Below are 27,870 nucleotides of genomic sequence, written 5' to 3' on the forward strand. Positions count from 1 at the left end.
GAAATAAACATTTTGAGCAAATACTGCAGACGGCTGGGGTGATGGAGCTTCATTGGGTAAATGACTTGAACCTGATAGAGTGCAGGCTGTTTAGAATTAGTCTCAGTGCACTGCAAACACAATTTAACTAGTTCAATTCTAACTGTAAATGGTTATGCAGGAGGATCTATCTGAACATATAACAGTGCTAGACAGTGTGCTGACCCCACACAAAAATTGTGCCGTTTTGTGTGCACATTCACCATAAATGTGCATTAGTTTTTACTGAGAAATTACTGTTCACACTCTAATTATACTGGTAAGGTTGTCATTCATTCTCTGTATATTCATTCATTCAATATAGTGGTACTTTGCTAAAAAGAATTAAAATTAAAGCGTCCTAGCCCATGTCACAAAAAACAGGCTCTGAATGGGTCTCTCAATAAAGCTGCGGTATGCCTGAAATGTTACAGGACACCGCTTGACGACTATTCTCCAGCAAGAATTTTTTTTAATGCACCGAGTTGTCTGTAGTCAAAATTTGAATTTTAGCGTCTGTTGGCTTTCCCCCTCCTCTTGTGACTTTTTGCCTGATGAGAGGTCAGCACTCCTCTGCCGGCCCCACCGCCAACACGTGCGGAAATTCCCTGGGGGGGGGGGAGGAGCTGCCTAACGTCGGAAGAAATTAGCCAATAGCCATCTCTTCACTGGCACATGCAGGAGCATGAGACGGAGAAGGATGCAAACATGAAAAAGTCGTCGGAAAGAGCTGGAGAACTTTCGAATGCGATTGCAAGGTTCTCTGCTGCATGTAGAAGTGTATAATTTGGCTCAGTTGATAACAACAACCTTATGGTTGCTATATCTCACCTTGCCTAGCACCTCCACATCCTGCATGATGCCAGCATGGATGCATATTATGAAGTCTACTTAAATTTTGGTATCCCCATTCAGACACCACCATGCTCATTTCCTGTTCTCACATTTGCAGAAGGTATTTGCGATTCATACAAACTATTTCATTTCGCAAATTCTACTAACAGCTCCCAGCTGCTTTTCCCAGAACATGTGCCCCTACTACCTCGTGGCCTACCTGCTACCTGCCTACCTGGGAATTGAAGTCACCCCTCCGTACAGTGTACTGCATTCTTACTTTATTCACTGCCGTTTCTAGGCTTTCGTAGAGCCTTTAGACCATCTCATCATCATGACTGAATGTAGGTGTGTAGGAGCAGACAACCTTCAACTTGTACCTCTTATTAAGCTTAATTACTTAAACTGCCACCCTTTTGTTAATGTTGCCAGACATATCCTACTGTCAAAAATCCCACACCTGCAGTTCTTGCCTCACTACTAAACTGCTGTAAGCAGAATATGCACCCATCCTTATATGCCTCATTTGTTCTCCTAGCCTCACTAACACCTATGATATCCCATTTAATGCTCGACAGCTCCTTGAATAGCATTGCTACGCTAGCCTCCATAGATAACCTTCTTGCATTAAACGTTTCCAGGTTCAGCTTCTAGCGCTGGCCTGTCCGGACCCAAAGGTGCTAACACAACAACACATAACACAAACAACATAACAACAACATAACAAGCCGGGCCACTTCCTTGGTCAGTTGCTTTGCAGCCACTCAGAAAATGAGGGCCAGAGGTTAATTGCTGTATTGAAATTAAAGGTGCTGATGCAGCACTACACACACCAGGATGGTCAGGTACTATCCTTGTGTGAGGGCGGGCTGTTGTAGCTCACCCAGTGAGCCTTAACAACGTGGTTGAACCTTGACTAGCATAGCATCTCTGGTCCTTGGCTCTGTTAATTGTCGCCGGGATCAGGCAGCAGCTTAGGTGTGGTTGGTCAATTCCATTAACACTAATTTTTTTTCTTGTTTCAACCAGTGGAGAACTGCGGCGGCATCAGGATTTTAACCACAAACCTTTTGCACACAAGATGGATGCACTGCCTCTGTGCCCATATAATAGTGTAGTAGGCAACAGAATTACAGAGTAGGGAAGCTAGAAAGAATACTGGCAAACTCTCCCAGAAGACAAAAAATCTGATTAAGAAATGCCACAGCATGAAAGCCAGGATCCTTATCGATAGAATGGAGCTAGCAAGGCTGTCAAAGCTAATCATTAAGAGTAAGGTAAGCAACATAAAGGAGCACAACATGAAAAGGATTGAGCAAGCTCTAAAGAACTGAGGAAACCTAACAGCAACAAAGAGAAAATTGGGTATGGGCAAAAATCAAATGTACGTTTGCAATATGGATAGGATAGTTGAAGTAGCAGCCAAGCGATTTACACAGATTTGTACAGAAGTTGAAATAATTATGATGTTAACGACAAAGGCAGTGGGGCCAAGGAAACAGATATCCCATGGGTAACGAAGGGTGAAGATAGGAAAAGCCCTGTAGCTCTGTTGAAGAATGTAAGAGACATTCGGCAACAAAATCTTGCCACCCTGTATATGCAATGCCTCATGACCTCAAGTGTGCAGGAAGCTCGGAAGAATGAAAGCATTTTAATCTATAAGAAAGGAAATGTTAAGGAGGTTAGACTGACTAGCTTGTCTTCCGTTGTATACAAGGCATTCACAAATGTAATCACTAATAAAATTAGCTCAACCTTAGACTTCAGTCAATCAAGGGATCATGTTCCAAGGGGTTTCCAAAAAGGGTACTTGACAATGGACCATATTCACACCATCAACCAGGTTATAAAGAAATGCAAAAAATGTAATCTGCCTCCACATATGCTACCAGAATATAATCGGCCTTTCCAGCCAATCACTCAGCCAATGGCTAACATCAGCAGCCATCGCATAACCAGGATGTGAGGGAGGCATATGTAAAGGTGCTAGAAAATACAGGAACTGCACAGTGACCCTAGTACACCACATGAAAAGTGATAAAATGGCAATCGGGAAGGGTCACACAAGAAGACACCAATTCTTCACTGCATTACAAGGTGAATTCAGAGAATTTAGTCAGGAAGAGTGGGGGTACAAGTTAATGAGGAACTTCTCAGTAATCTCAGATTTGTTGATGATATTGCCTAGGTAATTAACGCAGGGGACAAATTGCAGCATATGATTGACAACTTTAAAGGAGCTCTGAAAGGGGTTCTCAATAAAGGTGTGATATTCCTGGGAAATTAGACTCCCGCTTCACTAATACCCTCCAGCAAGAATTTTTTTATACGTTTTATAGGAGCTAAGTTGCCTGTAGCCAAAATTTGAATTTCAGCGTTTTCGTGCCTTTCTCTCTCTTCTCATCACTTTTTGCATGCTCAAAGGATGGCGGTTCTCCGCAGGCTGCTGTAGCTTCCTGACCCACCTTACTGGCCACAGCCATGGTAGCTGCGTGATGCCTCAAAGAATCTAACCAATAGCCATCTCTGAACAGAATTACGTAGCAGCATATGATGGGCGCGAGCATGAAAAAATCGCTGGAAAGAACTCGCCAACTTATGAGCATGATTGTGGGTACTCTGTTGCGTGTAGAAGTGTATTACTTGGCTTAGGTGCTCATGACTACACAATGCAGTGATTGAGCAAATTTATGTACTCTCTTCAGAAAGGTGTTTCAGAGCCCCTTTAATGCAATACAGAACAATGGGACTTGAAATTAATATGAAGAAAACTAATGTTTAACAGTCTGGGAAGGGACCCCCAGTTAGGTGGCAAGGCATCGGAAGAAGAAAGGGAATACGTACATCTATCTAAAGGAAAAAGGAACAAGGGAAATAGCTAGGAGCATAAGAAGGCAGATAATTTCAGGTCATGAACAGTTTTTTTGTTAAGGGGCTCTCAATAAGGTGCTGTATTTCTGGGATGTTAAAGGATGCTACATCAGAAATGTCCTCCAGCAAAAATTTTGTAAATGCGTTTCGTAGAAGCTGAGTTACCTGTAGTCAAAATATGCATTTCAGCGTTTTCGCAACTTTTGCTCTCCTCTCTTCACATTTTGCATGCTCAAAAGTCAGCGCTTCTCCACAGGCCCTACCCACTAGTAATCTAACCAATAGCCATCTCTAACAGAAATGCACAACAGTGCAAGATGGAAGAGCGTGCGAGCATGAAAAAGTCGACGGAAAGGACTCGCCAACTTTTGTGCATGACTGAGTTCTCTGCTGCATGTAAAATTGTATTATTTGGTCCAGGTGTTTATGACGACCGAATGTTGCGACTTGTGATCTTACCCTTGCACTTGGTGGGAAGGAGTCCCCCAGACGAAAAGCTACAATTAAGCAGCCTGAGATTGTTTGGGGCCATAAAACAGCTTACAAGTAATCCCGAAAGAGGAAAGCATACCAGGCATTCTAGGGAAGCCCGTCACTAACTACTAATATTTATAAATAGGCTTTTTGAATTATAAAGATGGCTTTTGCAGCATACTTATACCGGTGTTGGCGAACATCAGAAAGCAAGTGGATCATGTTAACAAGTAAGCTGTCTAACTGAATTCTAATCATTAACTTGATAACTATTACAGATAGGCACCTGGTGGAAATCAGGTGTAGCGGGCGATTAGTTATAACCATAAGAGTTTTTAGAATTTTGAAAACGCGATTACCCTCAGCGCTCAGACTGAATGAATTCTGATAATTTCATGCACAGTTCAAAAACCGAGTGGTGGTGCTGAGCACACAGTGACTTCTACCATCCCATGTGACCACCTCTGTCCTGCCCACACTACAGTGCTCGCCACTGCTCAATCCTCGAGCCGAGGCAAGGCAAAGCAGACAAGGCAAAGCAGACAAGACAAGGCAGCCTGCCACTAAAAATTAGCGGCCGGCTTCCCTGAAACACCTGTTATAATGGTTGTATCTTGTCAGCCCTCACCTATGCAGCAGAAACTTGCAGGCTAACGAAAAGGTTTGAAATAAGATTAAAGAAAGTGCAGCAGACTGTGAAAATGAAAGTGATGGGGGCATTGGTATCCTATTCTTTAAGATTCTTCATCATCATCTCCCGCTAAGCATATTTTCTCCCGGCACGATCATGAGCAACATCGTCGCACGTTTTGCGCTGCGTAATAACTTTTTACTACCTAAGGTCAGAACTAACTACGGGAAACAGTGCCTTCATTTTTCATCCGTATCATTTTGGAACTCTTTGAACATAGACATCAAACAAACTAATACGCTTTCTTTATTCAAGGTCAAGCTAAAGCTTTTTCTTCTTAATTTGTAATTTTTTTTTGTTATTGATCCTATGTATCGCGGCATCTCTGAGTGTTTTACTGTACATTATCCTGCATTACATTGTTTGTATTTAAATATTTCAGTAACTAATATGTAACCATGTACCTATATTTATTCTGTGCGTCACTAATTAATGTGTTGTGTATTTTTATATTATGTTGCATATTGAAATTAATTTCATGGGAGGTCCCGCCCGCGGTCTTGTACCATGGGACCTCTCGCTGTATACATTTGTAACTTTCATTGTATTCCTGAATAAACTTTCAACTTTCAACATCCAGAGACAGCAAGATAGCACAGTGGGTTAGGGAAAAAACAAAGAGTTAATGATAGTCTAGCCGAGATAAAGAAAACGAAATGGGCATGGGCAGGGCATGTAATGCGAACAACAGATATGCCCCTCAGGGTAATGAAGATGATTTCAAAAAATGGTAAACTTAGCAGGGGGCAGCGGAGTAAGGTAGGCAGGTGAGATCAGAAAGTTTGCGGGATAGAGTAGGCGCAGGTCAGGGTTCATTAGAAATCAATGGGAGAGGACTTTGTCGTGCAGTGCACGTAACTGGGCTAATGACAATGATAATTGCAAACTTTGCTTTCACTTGCAAAAAACATGCACAGGTGCTTTGTTGAATGGTTTTTTTCATTAATTTGCAGTTGTAAGGACGCATCCTATCCTGCCAACTTTTTCACACATGCTCTTTTTCACACAGTTGTGCAATGTCGCCATGTTTTATCTGGCAGCATGTCTTTGTACTGTTACTTGGTTTACCTGGCATTCAAGCAGTTTCAAGCCTCTCTGAGGATTTGTGCCCACAAATATAAGGCCATGTGTAAGCGGCAACATATTCAAACAATTTAAGAAAAGCATTTACAAACAGTGAAAAGGAGGAGTACACACCTCACTGTACCTCTCCTTGTGCCTGACGGTGATTGCATTCGTGACTCTTGAACATGTACAAGTGACTAGCTCAAAACACTAAATATTTAATCAGCCATTAAACTGACAGCATGGCAAACATAGCTATGGCTGCACAGCCCCTCGCTAAAACCACCTAATAACAAAGATTTGCAACTATCAGAGATTCAAAACAATTTACCTTGGATTATTCAGTACTTCCAACATAGGAGCTTCAAACGAGCCAGCCAGCTCAAATAACGTTGCGCTATAATGCACTACAAGCAACAGTCTCTTTCTGCTTCCAAATGAGGCCAATCTAAACATTACTATAAGCAGTTAAGTAGAGAAGAACAAGGAACGCAGCAAACATGCAAGAAAAGAACAATGTCTCAACAAGCTTCTCTAGCTCAGAAACTGCATAGCTCAAGCTCATATAAGCCAAAATAATGAGCACAGTAGAAATAGTATAACTGAGAACGATTTTGTTAATTAGTGAAATGTGCAAGCACTAGCATTTGAGTTGTATTGCTTTCTGTTACCATCCTACTCCAAGTACATTTGCACGCACTTCAGCTTTCTTTCATATGCATCATTGTGAAACTTACTTAGCTTTTTTCCAGGAATGGAGTCGAATGAAGGAACTTCATCGCTGTCATCAGAATTCTGTTGGGCAACAGCAGCATCCCTCTGATGACTGGGATGAGCAGAATCCAGAATGACTGCAGGAGTCTTGTCGCCATCACCAGTACAATGAGAATCATTGCATATCACAGGAGCACTGCCATCAACATTGACATGATCAGGACTTGAATTGAGTAAGACTACTTCCGTTTTTCTCTTTTTCCTTCATGGAGACAAAAAAAGCAAGAAAGAGGGAGGGGGGAGCAAGGAAGAGAAACAAATCTTATAGTACTATGTAACAGATCGGTAATAGGACAAGCCAACACCCAACAATGTAAAGATAAAAATTCCCAGCTCCTTGCTGTATCCTGCAAAAGAACAGCAGCAACAGCCAAGGCACTGCATACTCTGCTGCATGATGTCATGCCATCTCCCATTTTGCTGTTCTAGAGTCATCAAGTGGGCTTAAACAACAGTACTGGTGCCTACGGTGCCAGGCCTGATAGACAAAAGAAGAATGCCATAATTGGTTTTGAGGTGTCCGCCGACTTTGTGCACTGCGCTATTGTTAATACTTGTTGTCAGACTAAGAAACAGAAGCCAGCATTTTGAAAATCCCCCTAAATGCTCTGAATTCATGAAAAAAAGAAGGGCATGATCATTGCCAAATTTTCCTGTGGTTTTCTGTGTCAATGGCACCAGGCGCTTAAGCAAAGGTAGTGATGTCACGCGCATACCTCCTACACACAGTCATACTGCTAGAATGCATTCTCCAAAGCTATTCAGAATTTATTACTATCTAGCACAAACAAGAACCTTGCGATAACTCAAGAGCTGCGCTAAATTTAGACAGTCAGCACTATAAAGGTCCTTTCACAGCACTGTCTTGAAGAATGCGCGAGCCCCACATGGCCCATTAAAAGCATTGGAAGCCACACTCTCCAATATGCAGCAGAGGTCGAGTCGGCTTAAGGTCCGGTTAATTCACTCTGCATGGTGTGGACTAGTTTATGGTGATACAAAAAAGTTTGCCCTCATGCAGCACCAGTTCAGCAGTGCAGGCACAGCGCTACACTAGTGACGAACGGAAAAAACGCCAAAGGGCAGAAGTTCGCAAGCTTTCTGCCTCTGGTGCACTGTTGTCGTATTTAGGGTATTGGTCGTCCACTGTACATGGTTTTCTTCGCAGCTGTATAGAAAAATAAAAGAATATGAACTAAAGCTTACTGCCAATGGCCATATAGGAATTTTGATTTCAAGCATCTTTTCCCGTATGTCACGGGTGACCTTCCACAGATGAGTGCAGAGAAGACATGCCTCGTTGTTTTATCTGCTACCTTGGGACCCAGTGCAGCATGTATTTGCTGACTGACCTCTCCGATGTGTCGGTGTCACCCGTGCATACTTGTATTCAGGGAGTCTGTCTACTGCCATCATGCGGTCTGCTGTTGCAAGAAATCAGCACTGGCAGTCGAGGAAGTGCAGAGTTTCGCTGACCTAGGTCTGTACAACATCTGCACTTGCTTGAAAAATATGGCATCATGCAGAAGGCGCTAGGCTGCACTCCTGAAACAACTGGCGAATGCAGCCCACAGGGAACTAGTTCAAGTAGTGCAGACGGATCAAACGGACCTGTAACTTCTGAGGGGCAATATTTCGATGGCGGTGAAGTACAAAAGAAGACTGTGTGCTCTGCAAGGTGGTTGAAATTAAACCAGAGCCTTTCCCCTATGGCTTCTTTTCTATTTCACTCTCTTCATCCCCTCCCTCACGGCGCAATTCGTATGTCCACCGAGAGTGAGAGAGCCACTACGCCTTTCCTTTCATCAGAAGCAATTGTTTTAGCCCGCCACTTCCTCATTAATAGCGGCTGTCACGCTGCACAGCCGTAAATGCCGAATCACACGGCACAGTTTCTTCGGCGTCACATCAGCAGGTCTCCTCAATTTGGCTGCACTTTCTGCACCAGTTCAGGAGGTGCAGCACTCTAGCACTCGATTTGACAGTGCAGCTGGCACCACCTGCACTTCAGCATTTGATTTGACTTCGTGCTGCACGAGTTCTTCTACACTTCTGCACTAGCCTCCCGGAGAGTTCTCTTCTCATGCAAGTAGTGCAAGGTGCTTGGCACGCTCTGTAGCAGACAAGTAGCAGACGGCTCTGTGGTAATGCTTGTTTTAGTTAGCTGTGTTAAGACCATGGTTGAGACGGCCGCGTACCCATGACAGACGCGACATCTGCGCCGCGTCCTTATCAAACAGCTAAAATGACAGTACGCATACACGTGTGTGTGTGCGTGCATGTCTGCATGTGCATGCGTAAGTGACTGGCTGGGAGGCACACTGTGTACGAGTTCTCACATCTCTGTCCAACCTCGCACTTGCTTTGCACCATTGTTCTTTTGTGTGCAAATATTATTACTACACGCAGCACGATGGAGCGTTTGCATAAGAGGCAGATGGTGAGATGTTTTAATAAGTGGGTAATCGCAACGTTTGTGACGACTCGCTGCGGTCGACATCCTTGAGGTCACTGTCAGCCCAAGCCTTCGCCTGCCAGTCAGTCTCTGATAGTCGCTCTGCCGTCACAGTCTGCCGACATCGAACACGAGTTGTCGAGTTCAAATAAGTCCAATATACCAGGCAACTCTTTCGTTTTGTAATTGCGGATACCCGCAGTCACTTTTCGGATAGAACGGCGACAGCCTGAATCACACACATAAACTCAAAGGTCGTCTCGAGCAGAAAGTCCAAATAACCTCCTGAATTCAAAGTTTGTTGCCTCTTCAAAGTACCCATTGACTGTGACAGTCGACCTGCGTCACTTCCCACAATGCAAAGGAAAGGGCGGTATCAAATTTATCACTTTTGGAATTAACAAATCTCATAGCCGCTCCACGAGATGCGCCATTTCGAACAAATGCACAGCATTCAATACAGCTAGCACAATCCCACGCATATGTCAAACTACGCGATAAACACCAGCATACGACCACAGCAGACGAACATTTCTGCAATTTTGCACTCAATTTCGCCGCTGCACCGAGAGCACTAGGGTCAGGCTACGCTTGTGCCGCAAGAACTGGTGCTGCACTGGCACGGCACTTTTATGAACTAGTGCACAAAGTGCAGCCAAATCGAGTCGTCCGTTGCAGGGAGTGCAGTCGAATCGAATGGACCTGAGGAGACTGGCGTCACAGGAGGCGAAATTCTGACGCTTGGAGTGAAGCGACGCAGGGATGGCGAGGAATGGCTGCTGCGACAGCAGCAGCGTGTGTTCATGGTTTATAGTTTATGGGGTTTAACGTCCAAAAGCGACTCAGGCTATGAGAGACTGAAGTACTTGATGCAGGGCTTGTTGGTTCATGTTACAATATTTTTAACGGCGCAAAAAAGGGCACACGCACACACAGAAAAAGACAAAGAAACGGACAGTAAGAGCGCCAACTACCAACAGATTTTGTTGCAGAATACAGCTTCTTTTATACGCCAGTACATTATCATATGCCGAACAAGACAACAGGAAAACAACACAGTCACGATTTATCTACAGGCCAGTTCATTATCACACCCAGCACAAGTCACAAAATTTGAGAATATGAAAAACCTAATATCTAATGTGACAACCTACCCATGACCGTCTAAAAAATCCAGTTCCAGGGCGCTGAGCTTTACCGACGAAGTGCTAATGCACATTGCCCCAGCTTTCTGTATGTGATAAGCTTCGGGAATTTCTCTTTCAACCCGCTCGCTGCCTTTACCGATAAACTCGGTCCTTTCCAGCACAGGTGCACATCCTTTACACTCTGTGCAGTGATCTGGGAGGTTCCCCCGCTCGCTGTTTTTTATCGTCCTTTTGTGCTCGCCAGCTCTTTCGTTAAACACCGGACCACCTGCGGTTCTTTCACGCGCACTGAAATTGCCCATTACACGGGCGTCTAGAATTTCGCCTCTATCGAAATTCGACCGCCGCGGCCGGGATCGAACCCGGGTCAGCAGCCGAGCACCATAATCACTGAGCCACCGCGATGGCCGAAGCGTCCGTTCAGTCCCCGTGCTATTGTTCCCGTTTCTCCCGCAGAAGGTTTTCGTCACCGCTGAATAGGACGATTAGCTACAGACAAGGAATAAATGAGAAGCTCCGTCTGGAGACGCCAGTTCGTATGCCCTAATGTGTTCGGTCGCTTTCTCCTACGGGCGCCGAGCGACAACGCCAGTAGACGAGACCACGGACACGCTGACGCGACGCCGAAGAAATGCTGCCTTGTGGTTCGGCCAGAAATCATTCTTGCAGGCTAAACAAGTAAAGCTGACAAAACTAATAACTACCACGTCTACAAAGGCACGCCAAATCGGAAATTTTGGAAGCTACCATAACTTAATTCCCTTGGATGTCCCAACGTTACTAGAACCTAGTCTAGTAACGTTAAGATATCCGCGAGGTACAACAAATAGAAACAAAGCTTTTATACACAACGCAATGTAACAGCACATGCTTACCGGACGCAGTTCTTTTGTACCCCGGCAGTTCGGCGTTTCGGCATAGCGAAATAGTGTTGATTGGAGATTACATGAACTGTCGACACAGAAATGAACACTAAACGCTTCTCAACGGTTCCAGGGCAGTTTCAAGCCCGCGCGCGGGAACGGTGCAAAACGGCATGGATGGAGAACAAAGCGGCAGGCAGGGTTGCCAGGCTCTAAACTCAAAAAAGCGCCACAAAAATTACAAAAGCAGCCAACGTGTCGCCGGAGTGTCAAAAGTAGCCAAAAAAGCGCCAAAGTTGCAGAGAAGCAGCGCAACAAATTTGTAATTCTTGCAGGATGCAAGTTAACAGTGGATGCGAATAAGTGGAGTATAAAGGCATCAAATCAAATGGAAGGAAATACACGCTGATGGAAATACACGCTGAATGCGGCTGGTGCCGCATTCCCGCTTTCCGAGACGAGACGAGCACGAGTGAAGCCACCGAAAGTTGGACGGCGTTAGTCGGGCTGCTGTGTATTTCAGTGCAAAAAGTCGCGTCTTTCGCCCTTTCGTTCTCAGTTTTTTGCGTCGTTCGCGTGTTCTCGCGAAGGACGAGAACCAGGCAAGAACATAGTGTTTGATGCACGTACTCCTTTGCCACGGCAGGGTGAGACCTGCATGCCTGTTTTCTTCGGTTTCTCTGAAATTACAGGGTCCTGCACACAATGCTCGCATTTCTCGCGTTCAGCTTGCTTGTTCCTTTCATACATTGTGTGCAGGACCCTGTAATTTCAGAGAAACCGAAGAAAACAGGCATGCAGGTCTCACCCTGCCGTGGCAAAGGGGTACGTGCATCAAACACGATGTTCTTGTCTGGTTCTCGTCTTCCGAGCGTGAAGGAGAAGTAGTGGAATGATGATGAGGCTAGGTCATATTAAACCGAATTTTCGTGCAGCAAAGAAAGGCGCAGCGCGAGAGGAACAGTGCGCGTGAGAAGCGCTGTTAGAAGTCAACTGCACCAAGCACCACGAATTAAAGCCCACTCATGTTTAACTTGCTACAGTACGAAACAGTAAATGACACGCAAAAAGATTTGCCGGGCTAGTTGGTTCATTTCTGAAATACAGATTTAACTGCGCGAAAGGGTTAGGACACGAGACACATTCACGACACTTAGAAGCGCAGACTGACAACTTTATTTCTAAGTTCTTTAGTAATTTCTTTATTTCTTCTAAGTGTCGTGAATGTGTCTCCCTTGTGTCTACCCTTTCGCGCAGTATAATCTTTATTTCACAAATGACACGCTCCGTCGAAAAAACAGTACCATACCTTTTGGAGGCGCTAATGTGAACCAACCGAACACCGTCGACACCTCACCAGATAGTAGCCTAGCCTTCGCTCCGGTTCGGTCTAAACACAATTCGGTGAAATGGTCGCTGCAAGGTGATCAGCTGCCTGGTGAAGGTTTCCCTCTATTCTTTCTTAAATTTATCCCCCATTGATAGGATAACTTGGGCTTGAGCGCGGGAGCGTGCATCACAGTAAAGAGCAGTGTCCTTATTTTTGAACCGTCTTTCTTGAAGACTTCGCTGGTCTCCTCGCTCAGTTGACGGCGCAACAGGTAGGCATTGTCAAGTAAAAAGACGAGAATGGCGAAAAGACGAAATGCCAAGTGGGAAAACAAAACTGGAACTGAAAAACTTTTGGTAACTTTTGGGTTAATGGCGGCCATAAATGGCGGCAAGGTCAGCAACATGGTCAGCAACCATGGAGGATCAGCACGGTTTTCGAGCGGGCTTTTGAATGGTTTGTGTAGTTTGTGGCTGGTGCCTCAGTTGAGCTCTATTAGGGTTAGCTCTAGTTCACTATAGTTTGAGCATCTTTTTTTTTCTGCTCTAAATACTAGGGCGCTACGTACGAAGGAGTCCAATAAATATTGGACTCCTTATAATATAAAATTCAAGAATTGGAAGCTAAGCAGTACGGTCCGTCTGAGCCCATGCAGCTTTCAATACCTGCTGCTCACTTTCTTCTAGCTGAAAAGCGCGTAATTCTTGGCTTCTTTTCTCCGTAAGCATGAAATGCTCTCGAATGCGCTGGTGCCGGCATCAGCATCTCAGGAAAACTGTTGCTTGCATATATACGTGTAAAGGGGTACACCGCCTATTTGGTCATTCCAGCGACGGTGGCGGAATTCTAGCGACGGCTCGCAGTGAAGCAGAGAGCCGGTGACCGCTCCTCGCAGCGCGGGCGAGCGCAATGGTTTGTAGCGTGGAGGTATGTGTCAAAAATGAGAATATTTTGCTATTACACGGCATGCAAATCAATGAACGTTTGAGAAAGCAAACATTGTTCTTGCCACCAAGTAAAAGGTGCAAAAAACAGTTAATAAATGCATTGGGCAGGTTAATAAGGCATTTCAGCCCCATGACGCATGAGCTTCTCAGCGACGTAATACTTTGTTGACACCGCGTCGTCAGTGCATTTTTGTTTATGAAAGCAGTACAGTGGTTAGACAGTGAGCTGATACGAAGTATATTGGGGACATTTTGTGGCGAACTTTTGCAGCAAAGATTTTCCCTTCATTCCCGTGTGCAATTTTGCAGCTGTTCGTTATAGCTGTCACCCAGCTTCAGTGATCAATTCACGCCTAGATTAAACACTGCTTTTTGGCCGCAATGTGATTGTGAAATGGCGTGAATGCCAAGAATTTCACAGTAGTATTTTCGTTTTTCGGATGTAATGCGCAGTGTAGCTGAATAGCCTCAAGCGTTTCTTGACAAGTCTTGTCTGGTCACTCAATCAAAGTGTTCTTCCTCCACTGGTCAAAAACAGTTAGAGAGCTAATTTCGGCTGTTTCATTAAGGTGAGATGATTCGCTGTCTGTCGCTTCAAACCACAGTATACATTGCCTTTTCAATTACCAAACGTGACCAACATACGCTGCAGACAAACTAACTGCGATGCCAAGACAAATAGCCGAATAGATGCACAAAGAAGCTGGCCGAGAGAAATGCACATACCGTATATACACGGGTAAACGCGGCCCTCATGTAGACTCCAAATACAGCGTCAGACTGTATGGGTCAATGCAGTACTTCCGTCATGCTATAGCTAAAAACTGAAATGTATAATTCTGCTTTCGGCTAAGGGCCAAAATTTCAAAAATAAAGTCCGGTTCTTATCATCATATATACGGTAATCGGCGAATAGAAACATGCCAAAGTAAACGCTCAGAGAAATTAGTTTAAAGAACTTGTCGCACTTTAATGTGCCGAGTTTAGTGAGTATGTAAATACTGACAGAGTTTTCGTGGCCCAAGCGAACTAGCAGTTTAATGCCCATACTGATGAACATTTATTTTGAGCCTGTAATGGAGCCAAACACAAGCATGGGCTCTTATTATTGTCTGAGAATTACTGCTGCTTATCTAGACGCTAAATCTTGCATGAAAGATGCCACAATGTCAAGAAACCGCTTTGCTTGTATAGAGACACATGCTATGGCAGCAGCGCCATCACCGCCTTGTCCGCCATGTCATACTGCCACCATGCCACCTATAGGAGCTGGAACGACCAAATTGTTTGGCTTACAGTAACACGCAAGCTACGTTGCTAGGCCGAGCAATGACCTTTGCTCCAGTTGCAGACTTGTTTTTTTATGCAGTGCAACAGCTCTGACAGATGCGCCAGTGAGTTTGGTCTGCCCAGGAAATGGTAGCCCGGATGGCCCAGTCTCCATGTAGTACACTGAAATTTCAGTGTTCTTAATGTCCTTTTTTTTTTCTGATGTTTTTCTAATGCTACAAAGAAATGTTAGAATAACCTTCCCTTAATATTAGAAAAATTTAAACAACATAAATATAACATAAATGTAACAGAAATGCAACGTTCTTGAAAGAGTTTCAGCAAACCTGTACGAGCATGCAGGCCCGCCAGTCGGTAAGCTTCACAACATCACAACGCTTTGCAAGGGCGACATTTGAGCTACACAATACAGTACAACATGAAACTCATACACTCAGCTCCGAATGGTTCGCATAGGTCATGGGTCATAGTGGCGAATGGGTAATGAGCAAAGCTTTGTGACAAAATAATGGGGCTGTGCATGCATTCTATGGCAGATGTAATCCAAGAGGTTTAGTTGCGAAGTACTGCTAGTTAAAAATCATGTTTACTGCAATAACAGCCAGAAAAGTTCTGGAACCTTGTGTTTCAAATATATTTGTGATCCTGTTTTATAGTTATAATTTAAACATTATAATAGCGTTCACAATGTTATATTAAAATAATGTTTATTGTACAACATATAACATTATTTATTAATTAATGATATTTTATGCATGAAAATGATTTCCATTTCCAATCATGATCATGGAACTGAAAATTCTTCTAGCTAGAATTGTTTCCAGCTGGAAACAATATAGCGGCAGTTCCAGCACTGCCGTCAGCGTATGCAGACCATGTGATGCCCCGTCCTCTATTTATTTATGCCAGTGCAACAACGCAACAGTAAAGTGACAACCCAGTTTTTAAAAGTAAACTTCCACTGGCATTTTTGTCGGACAGCTCCCTCATTTACCGTCCGTTACATTCTGTAATGACAATAGCTCTTCCTTCTACTAGCACTGCCCTGAACACGACTATTTATGTACTATTTACAACATTAAACCAATGTTTATTATACAACTTATAACACTATAAATATATAACATTTTATAGATGAAAATTATTTCTATTTCCAGCTACATTATGGAACCAGAAATTTTTCCTACTTATTCTTAGACTGCTTGTGCTGAAAAAAGTCTAGGAAATACTCTAAGTGAATTTTGACTGCGCAGGAATACTACTCCATTACATCACCTCGAAGAATCGGCTATTCATCTGTACAATAGTTAGTTAGTTTATGGGGTTTAACGTCCCAAAGCGACTGAGGCTATGAGAGACGCCGTAGTGAAGGGCTCCGGAAATTTCGACCACCTGGGGTTCTTTAGCGTGCACTGACATCGCACAGTACACGGGCCTCTAGAATTTCTCCTCCAAAGAAATTCCAGCCGCCGCGGCCGGGATCGAACCCGCGTCTTTCGGGTCAGCAGCCGAGCACCATAGCCACTGAGCCACCGCGGCGGCCATCTGTACAATATCATATTCACCAAAAAAACTAAAACTGTGTTTTGAATTTTTAAAAATAAACATAAAAATCAAAAAGTCCCATCCATACTTACATCGGATGAGATGCGCAGTTGTAAAACACCGCCTTGCAAGCACTTAAAATGCCTTTTAGACACTATCTCTAATCATCTGTGTAGGGTTTATAAACATTATTAGGATTTGGAGACATGCGCTTTTAGTTCCTTTGGCTGCTGCCATGTGGTGCCTGGCTGCAGAACATTCAAAAGTAGTGTGTTGACATCACCCATGATGTAAGAATGACAGAGTGGCCGCAGGACAGAATGTGATAGGTTGCTAGGCCCAGCTGCATTGGCTGTAAAGGGCTGGAAGCCATCCCAAATTGCCGATAATGGTAGTTACGACTTTTCAGTTCAAACCCTAAAAAACAAACGATAACGAAAGGGTACTTTGTTGAGTTAGCTGGTAAATGTTGAACAAGTAAAGGCACAGTGCAGCTGAGCACGGTGCTGCATCTGTCTACTCACTTCATCCCGTCTTGGTTGCACTGTGCCTTTTACGTGTTCAAAACCAATAACAGTGTGCTGAATCCATTTTTTTTAAAATCTGGCTTTGAAGGAGTACAGACACCTAATTTTGGTGGCATGTTTTCTTCTCTACAATGATGTCAAAGACACTACTATGCATGAATCACCATGTGGTATTCGCCTACGACCGCTAAATAATTTATAATCTAATTTTTCTGTCTCGTGCTGTTTCGGTTTGTTTCAACAGCCAAACAATGACTGTGACGTCAAAGTGTGGCTATATATCGTGTGAGGCATGGAAAAACTGCGATATAATCATACTTCATAGTTTTAATTCACTATAGTACTGGAGCAAGCCTTCCTCAGGAGCCGGAATGACAACGAATGTCGAAGCAATGATTATATTGCGGTTTTTTCGTGTCCCACGTAACCTACAACCACACTTTGACGTCACAGTCATCGTTCGGCTGTTGAAATCGAAACCAAAGCAGCACGAGGAAGAAATTCGATTATAAATTATTTAGCAGTTGAAGGAGAATACCTTGTGGTGGTCCATGTATAATAATACCTTGCGCATCATTACAAAGAAGAAAACATGCACCCTTTAACTGAAAAAGTTCACTACTTTGCAGATGTATGCTCAGCTTGCTGGCTACTGAGTGCAACTACTCTCGTAATATTTCCCGATTTTTACAGAGCAGACGACACCAACATACTCGACCATCTATCTTCTGAATTCTCTTCCTTTGAACATCTTGCACTAGACAGTAGCACTGACACTGAAGCATTCTGGCTAAGGTTCAAACTTATTATAGCTCTTTGCATAAGTAACTATGTACCAGTTAGAACTAAGAAAACAAATAAACATAACCTGTGGATAAATCGCGATATCATTCATGCCAAACAAAAAGTCAAGCGGCTGAGAAAATCTTTAAAAACAAAACCCAGTATCAAAGGAAGTTCTATTCTCTCAACTGCAATTAGTAATATGAAATCAAAAATAGTCGCCAGAGCGAACTTTTTTCTTGCAAACTTACTAGTAGCTTGCTCAAAGGTTCTCCACGGAAATTTTGGCAATACTTAAAGGCTAAACCCTAAATAACAAAATACAAAGGTGATGAGTCCTGACGAAAGCAAATCCAAAGCCAATTCCCTGAGTAACTACTTTCAGTCATTCTTCACTACCGATGACAGAAACCTACCACACCTAGCTGACAGTTCCCAACACGTGCCTTCAGCTCCTTAAAGTTGATGAGGCTGGTGTACTCAACCTCTTGCTAAAATTAGATAAAAAGGGATCTGGACACGACAATATACCGAACACATTTCTGACAAGATATGCAGAATGGATAGCTAAATACTTATCCCTTATTTTAACAAATCTTTATCTTTATTTTCCCTTCCAGCAGATTGGAAATTGCAAAAAATAATTTCTACCCACAAATCTGGAGATGAAGATCAAGTCTGTAACTTTAGGCCCATTTCACTAACAAGTACCGCATGCAGACTACTGGAACACATAATATTGAAACATATAACAACCTTCCTCGAATGTACACAAGTTAGCGCCGTTTCAGCACAGATTTCGCAAAAAACTATCTACTGTCACTCAGGTAATCAAACTAATACATGACGTTTCATTAAGCATCGACCACCAAAAGCCTCATTACTAGGCTCTTCTAAAGCATTCGATTGTGTATCATATAACAAGCTAATTCTAAAGTTGAAATCTACACTAGGCAAAGGACCAGTCATCAAATGGACCAAAAGCTACTTAACTAATCGATCACAGTTTTTAGAATTTAACCGTGAAAGGTCCAGCATAACTCAAGTAATGTCCGGTGTACCTCAGGGCAGTGTTCTCACTCCTATTTTGTTCATAATCTTCGCCAATGAATTACCTGCTAGCATTCCTATTAATGTGAGGCTTTTTGCTGATGATTGTATAATCTACCAGGAAATTCGCCAGATGACCATGTAACACTTAACAATGAATTACAATCGGCATCTGAATGGTGTGCTAAATGGCAAATGATATGATTTTCTTAATATCAGAAAATCAGCCCTCTAACGAATTACAAGGAAACATAATGTATCCGGCTTTTCATACACACTAAACAATATTCTGCTTCCCGCATTTACACAGCATAAATACCTTGGTTTAATTTTATCATCTGATCTTAAATGGGACTCCCACATGAACTTCATTACGTCATGAGCACTGAAACGACTTTGCTTTCTCAAGAGGCACCTCTGAAACACACGGTCAGACATTAAATTACTTTCCAATAATACTTTTGTCAGACCCATACTTGAATATGCGAATCTAGCCTGGTTTCCGTTTACAGATAAGCTAATAAAAAACTAGAGGCTGTAAGATTTATCTATAACAAATACAGACAAACTGACTCGCCCACAAAATTTACAGGTTCGCAGGATAGAAACTACTTCATCAACTAATGCATAACATGGTGAACATAGATAGCAAAAGGTATATTTCAAAATCAGAAACAAGAATAACTCGACATAAGCACTCACAATCACTGGAAGAATATCGATTCAACACAGATTGTTTTAGACATTAATTTTTTCCGTTACCCATTAGAGAATGGAATAACCTACCATCACGTGTAACTAGCCCACCTTTAGAAAAATATATAAAGTGCACCTACTAGTTCTACAATATGCATTATGAACACCATTTCGTCTGTTCCAGTGCTGTATCTTAAATAAAGAAAATTGCGCTTTCTAATGTATAATGCATTGTGCTGTTTTTGTTTTTTGACATTTTTTTTCTTGTTACTCCCATGCTATTCGTTACCGGTCATTATTATTGCTATTAACAGAACAGTCTGTTCACATTTGGGACCAATGGTTGCTTCCATCATAAGCAGTGCTTAAAGTCTGGCTCCACCGAAGCAGTCTCTAGTGATCTGAGCACAGGTGGAGAGGGAGAGAGAGAAAGGAACTTGACTGCATTACACATGGTTTTTATAAAGAGGTGAAATCATTTTTAAAGGTTATAGTTTGCTAAATTTATGTCAGAGACCTGAAACACACCATCCCCACGCTCCACCAGTGTGCTGATTGTTGTTTTGTAGCCTTGGAGCTGAGCGGCCTGCTCTGAACTGAGTCGTGGTATGAAGGTACGGGTTCCATTTTTTCATCCCGTCATGCCAGCCTCCAGCTCAACTCCTCCAAATGCCATTTTGCGCGTCGTCTGAGCACAATTTTGGGCCATGTCGGCGATGCCAAGAGGTGTTCACCCTGATCCAGCAGAGATCCGCGCCGTGAAAGACTGCGGTGCCGCGCTCCTGCAAAGATATGCGGAGCTTCCTGGGGCTCTGCTCATACTTCCGTTGATTTGTGCCAGGCTTTGTCGACATCGCCCGTTCCCTCAGCGATCTGCTGAAAAAGGACATGACTTTCTCCTGGGGACCCCTACAAGCAAGCGCATTTGCCGCGTTGATCTCAGAGCTCACCACCTCGCCAGTCTTGGCACACTTCGATGTGGCCGCTCCCACAAGTATGCACTGATGCCAGTGGTCACGGAATCGGCGTTGTCCTTTCTGAGCGGCAATCTGGGTCTGACCGTGTCATCGCTTACGCCAGCCGCCTCCTCTCTATATCACAGCGCAATTACTCCATCATGGAACGCGAGTGCTTGGCCCTCGTGTGGGCCGTTGGGAAATTTCGGCAGTAGTTATACGGCCGCCCTTTTACAGTTGTCACAGACCTCCATGCACTCTGTTGGCTCTCCTCTCTGAAAGATCCTACGGGCCGGCTGGGTTGTTGGGCTTTACGCCTGCATGACTACAATTACACAGCGGTCTGTAAGCCCAGTCGGCTACACACAGATGCAGATTGCCTGCCTCGATATCCCGTTGACCCTTCCGACCATCCTGGCACTGCTAGCGCCACCGACCTGTTCTCGCTCTCTGCTGTTGCTCACGTTGGCGATGAACAGCGACGGGATCACGAGCTGCACTCCATTGTTGACTGCCTCAACTCCTCCCCATCTGACCCTGCTCTGCACAGGTTTGTGCTGCATCATGATACTTTATATCGCAGAAGCCTTAACCCCGCCGGCCCCCGCCTCATGCTTGTTGTGCCCAAGCACCTGCGCACTGATGTCCTCCACGAGCTCCATGACCTCCCCACTGCTGGACATCTGGGTGTCTCGCATACTTACGCTTGTGTGCATCATCACTTCTTTTGGCCCCGCCTCTACCAGTCTGTGCGCTGCTATGTTCGTGCCTGCGACCAGTGCCAGCATTGGAAACGCCCCGCCACTCTCTCAACGGGCCTGCTCCAATCTATTGATGTGCCCCCTGAACCTTTCTATCGTGTCGGCTTGGATTTTTTGGGCTCGTTTCCAGAGTCCACCTCTGGAAACAAATGGGTTGCAGTTGCTACGGACTATGCCACTTGCTACGCCACCATGCGGGCCCTCCCCACCAGTACTGCTACTGATGTTGCTGACTTTCTGCTTTACGATCTCATCCTCCGTCATGGTGCACCCTTCCAACTTCTCACCTACCGCAGCCACTTCTTTCTCTGTAAAGTTGTCGATGACATTCTCCGTTCATGCTCGACTAAACATAAGCTGACCACCACTTATCACCCCCAAACGAACGGCCTCACAGAGCGCCTCAACCGCACTCTTACCGATATGCTTGCAATATACGTTTCACCAGACCATCGGGACTGGGATATCGCCCTTCCATACGTCACTTTCGCATACAACTCCTCCCGTCATGACACTGCCGGTAACTCACTGATCTACCTTTTGTACGGCCGCGAGCCTCAGCTACCTTTGGACACGCTGCTTCCGACCCCTACTTCTCAGCCTTCTGAATACGCCCATGACGCAGTTGTCCGGGCCAACCACGTCCACCAGCTGGTGCGATCCAGACTACTAGCATCGCAGGCCTCACAGTGGGACTCCTGCGACGGCCGCCATCGTATATTCTTTCTCCCCTGGCACCCTCTCGCCGCGTCTGGCTTTCCGCAAAACTTCTGTTTAGATATGTGGGCCCATACCGTGTGCTCCGCCAGGTAACCGCTGTCACATAAGAGATCGCTCCAGCCTTCCCGGATACCACCTCCTGTGCACCTTAGCATGAGGTTATACACGTCTCTCGCCTCAAGCCCTACCTCTCGCCGTCCACTGCCACGCCCTAGTGTACACTGAGACGGTGTTTTCGTGACTGGGGGGCTGTGCAACGGATATTGTGAATGAAAACGAGGTAAACAAAGTGTCTCGGTGGTGCGCGTGTTCTGGGCTTGAGTGCCCTGTGCTCTGTGCTTCTGTGCGCTGTGTCCGGGTCGTTCTTACATCGTCTTCGCCTTGGGCCTCATAACAACATGCCGATGAATTGCTAAATGTCGGAACTGCTGCACAAACAGCACAACTTTCTAGCTCGATTCAAGACTGGTGGCCCCTAAATTTGGTGATTCCAAATGGAATCATTGGGCCCGAAAGGGTTAATGTCCCAAAGCGACCCAGGCTATGAGGGATACCGTAGTAGAAGGCTCTGGATAATTTCGACCATCTGGGGTTCTGGTGTGCACTGACACTGCACAGTACAGGGCCTCTAGCATTTCAACTCCTTCAAAATGCAACCACTGTGGCGGGGATCAAGACTGCATCTTTCAGGTCAGCATCCGAGCACCATAACTACTGAGCCACCGAAGCAGCTGTTTGCAAACATAATCAGCATAATGTACTATACCCATAAGGCACCTACCAGGCATTAACTTTAGTAATAAACTTTATTTTGAAGACTAATACATTGTTTACAATTCTTTGCATAGCACTTGCATTCAGTGAAAAAGTCCAATATCACGGTCAGACTTCATGCTCACGACAAAGCTTACTGAATGCTGTCATGAAGCATTCTAAATACAAGGTCTGTTAGAAAAGTATCCGACCTTTGGCCGAAGAAAAAGAACGCATAACTGGAGCGTTAAAAACCTAATAACCTTCAAAGTAGTCTCCTTGGGACTACATGCACTTGTCCTAGCGGTGCTGCCATTTTTGGAAGTATTCTGAAAAGGCCCCTTTCGGAATGGCGTTTAGCTCAGCTGTCATCGCAGCCATAGTGTCCTCTCTTGTCTGATATCGCGCTCCTTTCAATGGCGTCTTGATTTTGGGAAACAGCCAGAAGTTGCAGGGGGCCATATCAGGAGAGCAAGGAGTCTGCTGAACTACAGGAGTCTGGTTTTTCGCCAGAAAAGTCTGAATCATGTGCGTGGATTGTGGAACATTGTCATGATAGATGCGGCAATTTCCTCTTGACCTCAACTTCGGTCTCTTGTGCCGCACAGCACCACGTAGGCGACGGAGGACATCCCTGTAGTACTCTGTGGTCATTATTTGACCTTGTGGGGTGCGTACTTGTGGTGTGCCACACAGAGGGAGTCAAAGAAAGCGGTCAGCATCACTTTGACATTGCTGCGCACTTGGCGGGCCTTCTTTGGTCTTGGTGACGTGGAATGCTTCCACTGTGACGACTGGGATTTGGTTTCCGGGTCGTACCCGTACACCCAAGACTCGTCACCAGTGATTATGGTGTCGATGAAGTCGGGGTCACTGTTTGTGGAATCCTGTATGTCCTGTGAGACTTCAACACGAAGCTGCTTTTCCTCCACCGTGAGCAACTTCGGCATGAATTTTGCCGCAACTCTCTTCATGGCCAAATCTTCGGTGATAATGGAATGTGCAGAAAAATTGCTGATGTCCACCTCTTCCGCAATTTCTCGGATAGTCACACGACTGTCCCGCATCACCGCAGTTCACTTCGGCAGTGACCTGGTCGTTTCGGCATGTTGATGGCTGACTGGAGCGTGGATCTCTCTCCACCGATGTGCGGCCGTCTTTAAACCAGTTGTACCACTGCTTAATCTGTGTGCTGCGCATAGCACCATCACCGAAAGCCGTCTGAATATTACGAATGGTTTCCACTTGGCTATCGCCCAGTTTCTGGCAAAACTTGATGCAGTAGCGCTGCTCCTGTCACTCCGCCATTTTTCTTGCAATAAAAAACCGACGAGAGCACTCCGTACTGCCTCACTCAAACGCTGCGTCCCAGCGATTGACGCTATCAGCAGGCGGGAAAAAATTTGTGCACGCGCACAAAGGTTCAAGGTCAGCTGATGCAAGCGCGCTTGTTTCATATCCCTCAGGTGTTCGCAAAAAAAAAATAAAGTCTGATAATTTTCTAACAGAGCTCGTATAAGGCAGCCATGAGATACAGTTCCCGTCAAAAGTAGACAGCCCAAGGGGTTTGCTTCTAAACTTTTTAGCGCGGCTCCTTAGCACAGCTAGCAGTCCAAAGCTAGGCAGGATTGAGGACTCGAGGCCATTTATGGTTCGAGAGATTACAGTCGCTTAGGATGCATAGTTAGGCACGCTGCCGGCCCCGTAAGCAAACCCCTTGGGCTCTATACTTTTGACGGGGGCTGTACCTGCAGCTTTCTCCTTACTGAAGGAGTGACGTCAACGGTCAATTAGCAATGAGGCAAGGCGTAGGGCACTGCTGACAAAACTCAAGACTCCTTGCGAAACCGACACAACAGCAGCAACCTTAGCTGCAATGCGAGTGGGACCACCCCTTCCAAGCTCTCTCCCAACGCCTAAGACAAAGTGCCGGTCGCGGAATATCTCCCGAAATGCAGCGTCTGCGATAACATGTAGCCCGCTTTGCCCGTGTGTATAGGTTTCGCAGGACTTCAAGCCCTGTGATGGACCCAAATGCTTAACCAAACCCAAGGGCTGGCTTCGAGGCCAACGTTGCTGTCGTATGTTTTTTTTTTCTGGTCCTGTGTACCCTAAGGCACAGTTTCTAGATTCCAATTGCCAAAAATGGAAAACGATCAAAGTAAATATCGCAAACAACCACAGCAGCACGCTCGAGCCACAACTGCACCCGTTACATCTTCCACAAGCCAGCTGCTACCAAGCGCACCGAGTCTCTTATCGTGATGATCTAAAACAAGAAGATCGCTACCAGTAAGGCTCACAACCAGTTGTCAATTGCATCGTAGCATGACGCAATGACGTGCTATGTGGTGTGCACTCCCTCCACGGAAGCTCTCGACGGGCATCAAAGCATTAATTTTATGCAAGGCCTAGCATTACCATTTGCGGGCTTGTGCTGCGTGCTGTCAATTATATGAAGAGAGGGAAAGTTAACTCATGTTAAAAGTGCAAGACACTGTTGTTCGAAAATCTAGTGATGTTTTACCAAGAGTTTAGACAAGCACAAAATTTGAAATTTATGAATATTTAGGAGGTTCAAATAGTTAGAACAGCAAAAGCGCAGTGCGAATCGAATAGGAAATACTATTCACAAACTATTTGAAGTTCCAAATGTTCGCACACACCACCAGATAAGTAAAACAACTGATCAATCTTTTTGCATGTGGCATTCCATGACATACATGCAATAAAAGTGCTCGTGAACACAACTGCTGCGAAAGCACGAAGCACAGCAGAAGTGAATGAATGGTATTTGTCAAATGATGCAGGTGGGGTGAGTAGGACGGCCATGTCACAGCACTATGAACAATTTTCTGTGGTTAATTGCTGCTAGTCCTATGACAGACTTTTTGATCAAATGTAGCATTCACTGCCGATAAAGAGGCTGTTTGAGGTTACAAGCAAGTTTTCTTCTTTTGGGTTGCCAGTGTAACAATGCCTAGGCTGCCTGTAACATCAGATGCTGCATCATGAAACTATTAATACCAAGTTATATCTCCTTCAGGCGCTGTGCCCACATGTATGGACATAACCTGAACACTATAAAATCTTGTCTATGCAAGATGCAATCCACAAGTGTGGGTACACTAAACTATGCTGAAGTCTGGAAAATTTAGTGTAGAAAGATGTAGCACCGGGCATGCAAAATGAACACAGCAGTCCTGCTTTTTTCTTCAAATGGACGGCTCCGTTGAGAGTCAATTTTCTTTGTTTCGAAAGCAAACATATTAAAGCACCCAAAATGCGTTGATTTGTTTACATAATACTTATTAGGACAGGAATGAGACGAAGTATCATTGAGACAGTGAAAATAGTGCTGAGTCTTGTTGTGGATGTTTGAGGATCCAACAGAAATTGGATAATTAATCATTGGGCAAAGTTGGAATTTTTTCTCTGCATTTTGGCACACCCCTTACAGAAATCTGAAAGTATGAACATTTTCTCTCCACAGGATCATGACTTGCACCTGAAAAGGATATTCATCATCATCAGCTGAGTCCAGGTATATGTTAAGTCCACACAAGGCAACTCATCACTTCATATGACTACCTGCCGCCATCTAATCTGTTTTAAAGCATGAGCCATTATAGCCAGTCTCTCATTCATAACAACAGACCCCAGGATCAGCACTACCACAGTTGCAACTCTTTAGTATGTAGTATGAGCTCTATGCCACCATCTGCAATTCAGCAATCACTATATACAACGGAAATCTTCAAGAGTGATGTAGTTCATTGTCAGGATTTATTTACATATCAGCGTGAGCCTCTGCATGCGGTTCCTTTCGTCACATCAGTTTCCTTAGTTTCGCAAGCCTGAAAAGAAAGGAAACAGATGAGTATAGTGGGAAGCATGGCAGTGATCAGGAACACAGCTTTCATAACATCAAACACTGCATTTATTTTCATACATTAGATAAACAATAGCACATCAACTGGCACAATTAAAACCATGGGCAGCTAACATAACATTTCCAGGTTTATCCATAATAGGGACGTTAACAACAGTCTTACACACTGTCCATTAGCTTCTAGAGACTGGAGTTTTTAGTTTAAGTTTGTGGACCACTAGCAAGGCTTTTTAGTGCGATAGCATTTAGGTTGTCATCGTGCAGTTTCTGGTTTCTCTGTAACAAAATTCCCTAATTAGTTAACTGGGGTCACGTGACCCTGATGATGTCACCAGGGCCATGTGACCTGAACTGACCAATCAGAGAGCACCGCTGAATTTGAAATTCCCTGATTGGTCATTTGGGAGATGATGTCATCAGGGTCAAGTGACTCCAAAGGAAAAAGTCAAAGAGCTGTGCCAAATTTGCAATTCTGAAGGATCCCCAAAAATTAATGCGATAGCATTCAGGTTGTCATCTCACAAAAAATTGCCAGCTTCTCTGTAATGAAATTTCCTAATTAGCTGAAAGAAGTCATGTGACCTTGTCATCACAACGTGCCCACTGCAGAAGGTGGCACCATGCCCACTGCAGAAGGTGGCACCATGCCCACCGGATTGTCAGCAAACTGCCCACTGTTGCTAAAACCAATGCAGTTGCCACCTGCCTGCCGTGGTGTGGCACGAGTCTTATGGGAGCTCAGGAAAAGCAACCTGGGTCTCACAAGCCCCACCGGTAGCTGTGTGTGACCCTGCCAAGACAGTGGTGCATCACTTGACTGCTGCACCACTGCACCAGTAGGCATATGAGGACTCCCCAGAAGACCATGATTGAGAAGGTCGTGGCATCATCCACACCGCATGACCTCCAGTGGACCAATCATATAGCACCACCAAATTTGAAAATGTGAGGACCCCCAAAATTCTGGAACTAAACCCACATGATAATCCAATGGAAGGTACTGGAATATTCTAGAAGATGATGACTCATGCTGCCATATAAAGGCAATGGAACCAGTTCCAAACAGAGTTCCGGTACGAAAATTGCAAGAACATAGACACTCACTGCGGACAGCACAGCGGGGGCAACCTAAATGCTATCGTGCTTTCTTCTTTGAGAATGTGGTTAAGGAGGCTCCTAAATTTTTAGCCACATATTTAAATGTGCTTAAAAGGCTTTTTCTTTATGTGAGAAGTGCCTTCAGTGAAGCTGTTTATACGTCCTATGCTCACTGGGGACATCATAGCGGCATCACTAGAAAAGCCAGTACAAAAGTTTCAAGCGCTATTTTATAAAATAAATGCAATCTGTTAGGCTCAACTTGGTTGCACTGTTTCAGTTAATGGCACGGGATGCTGGCTAACTTGCTCAAGCCAATATTATCA

The 27,870-nt window shown here is 44.5% G+C and overlaps 3 protein-coding genes and 1 long non-coding RNA gene across 6 annotated transcripts in view; 1 reads left to right on the plus strand and 3 right to left on the minus strand.

Annotated features, from left to right (window-relative positions):
* LOC149350702 (poly [ADP-ribose] polymerase 2-like) overlaps positions 1 to 11,454 on the minus strand; it is a 44,167-nt gene extending 32,713 nt beyond the window's left edge. The window contains exons 1-2 of one of the 3 annotated variants that reach the window (XR_016290414.1): positions 11,209 to 11,454; positions 6,694 to 6,932 (exon numbers count right to left, since the gene is read on the minus strand). Coding sequence is in view for 2 of the 3 variants with exons in the window: in XM_089579819.1 (XP_089435945.1) it covers positions 6,694 to 6,932; positions 11,209 to 11,252 (283 nt within the window). In the remaining variant the exon portion in view is untranslated. The remainder of the gene's footprint in view (positions 1 to 6,693; positions 6,933 to 11,208) is intronic. The other 2 variants (XM_089579819.1, XM_089579818.1) reach the window with 2 other exon arrangements.
* Positions 1 to 27,870, plus strand: part of LOC149350700 (uncharacterized) — a 109,794-nt gene that overhangs the window by 71,180 nt on the left and 10,744 nt on the right. The window contains exons 3-4 of the long non-coding RNA XR_016290415.1: positions 6,709 to 6,903; positions 26,048 to 26,098. This is a non-coding gene — a long non-coding RNA (uncharacterized LOC149350700). The remainder of the gene's footprint in view (positions 1 to 6,708; positions 6,904 to 26,047; positions 26,099 to 27,870) is intronic.
* Positions 22,678 to 26,384, minus strand: LOC149350703 (uncharacterized). The gene is made up of 2 exons (XM_089579820.1): positions 26,349 to 26,384; positions 22,678 to 26,062 (listed from the first exon to the last, which is right to left on the minus strand). Exon 2 carries the CDS (start codon positions 23,619 to 23,621, stop codon positions 23,208 to 23,210), a length of 414 nt encoding a protein of 137 aa, XP_089435946.1. The 5' UTR covers positions 23,622 to 26,062; positions 26,349 to 26,384; the 3' UTR covers positions 22,678 to 23,207.
* The window catches only part of LOC149350704 (G patch domain-containing protein 1), a 41,089-nt gene continuing 39,540 nt past the window's right edge, over positions 26,322 to 27,870 (minus strand). The window contains exon 16 of the mRNA XM_089579817.1: positions 26,322 to 26,411. Within this exon, the coding sequence (XP_089435943.1) occupies positions 26,384 to 26,411 (28 nt within the window). The 3' untranslated portion in view covers positions 26,322 to 26,383. The remainder of the gene's footprint in view (positions 26,412 to 27,870) is intronic.

This window comes from Amblyomma mixtum, chromosome 3 (genome assembly GCF_055824585.1).
Source record: "Amblyomma mixtum isolate Tamu chromosome 3, ASM5582458v1, whole genome shotgun sequence".
Classification (NCBI taxonomy): domain Eukaryota; kingdom Metazoa; phylum Arthropoda; class Arachnida; order Ixodida; family Ixodidae; genus Amblyomma; species Amblyomma mixtum.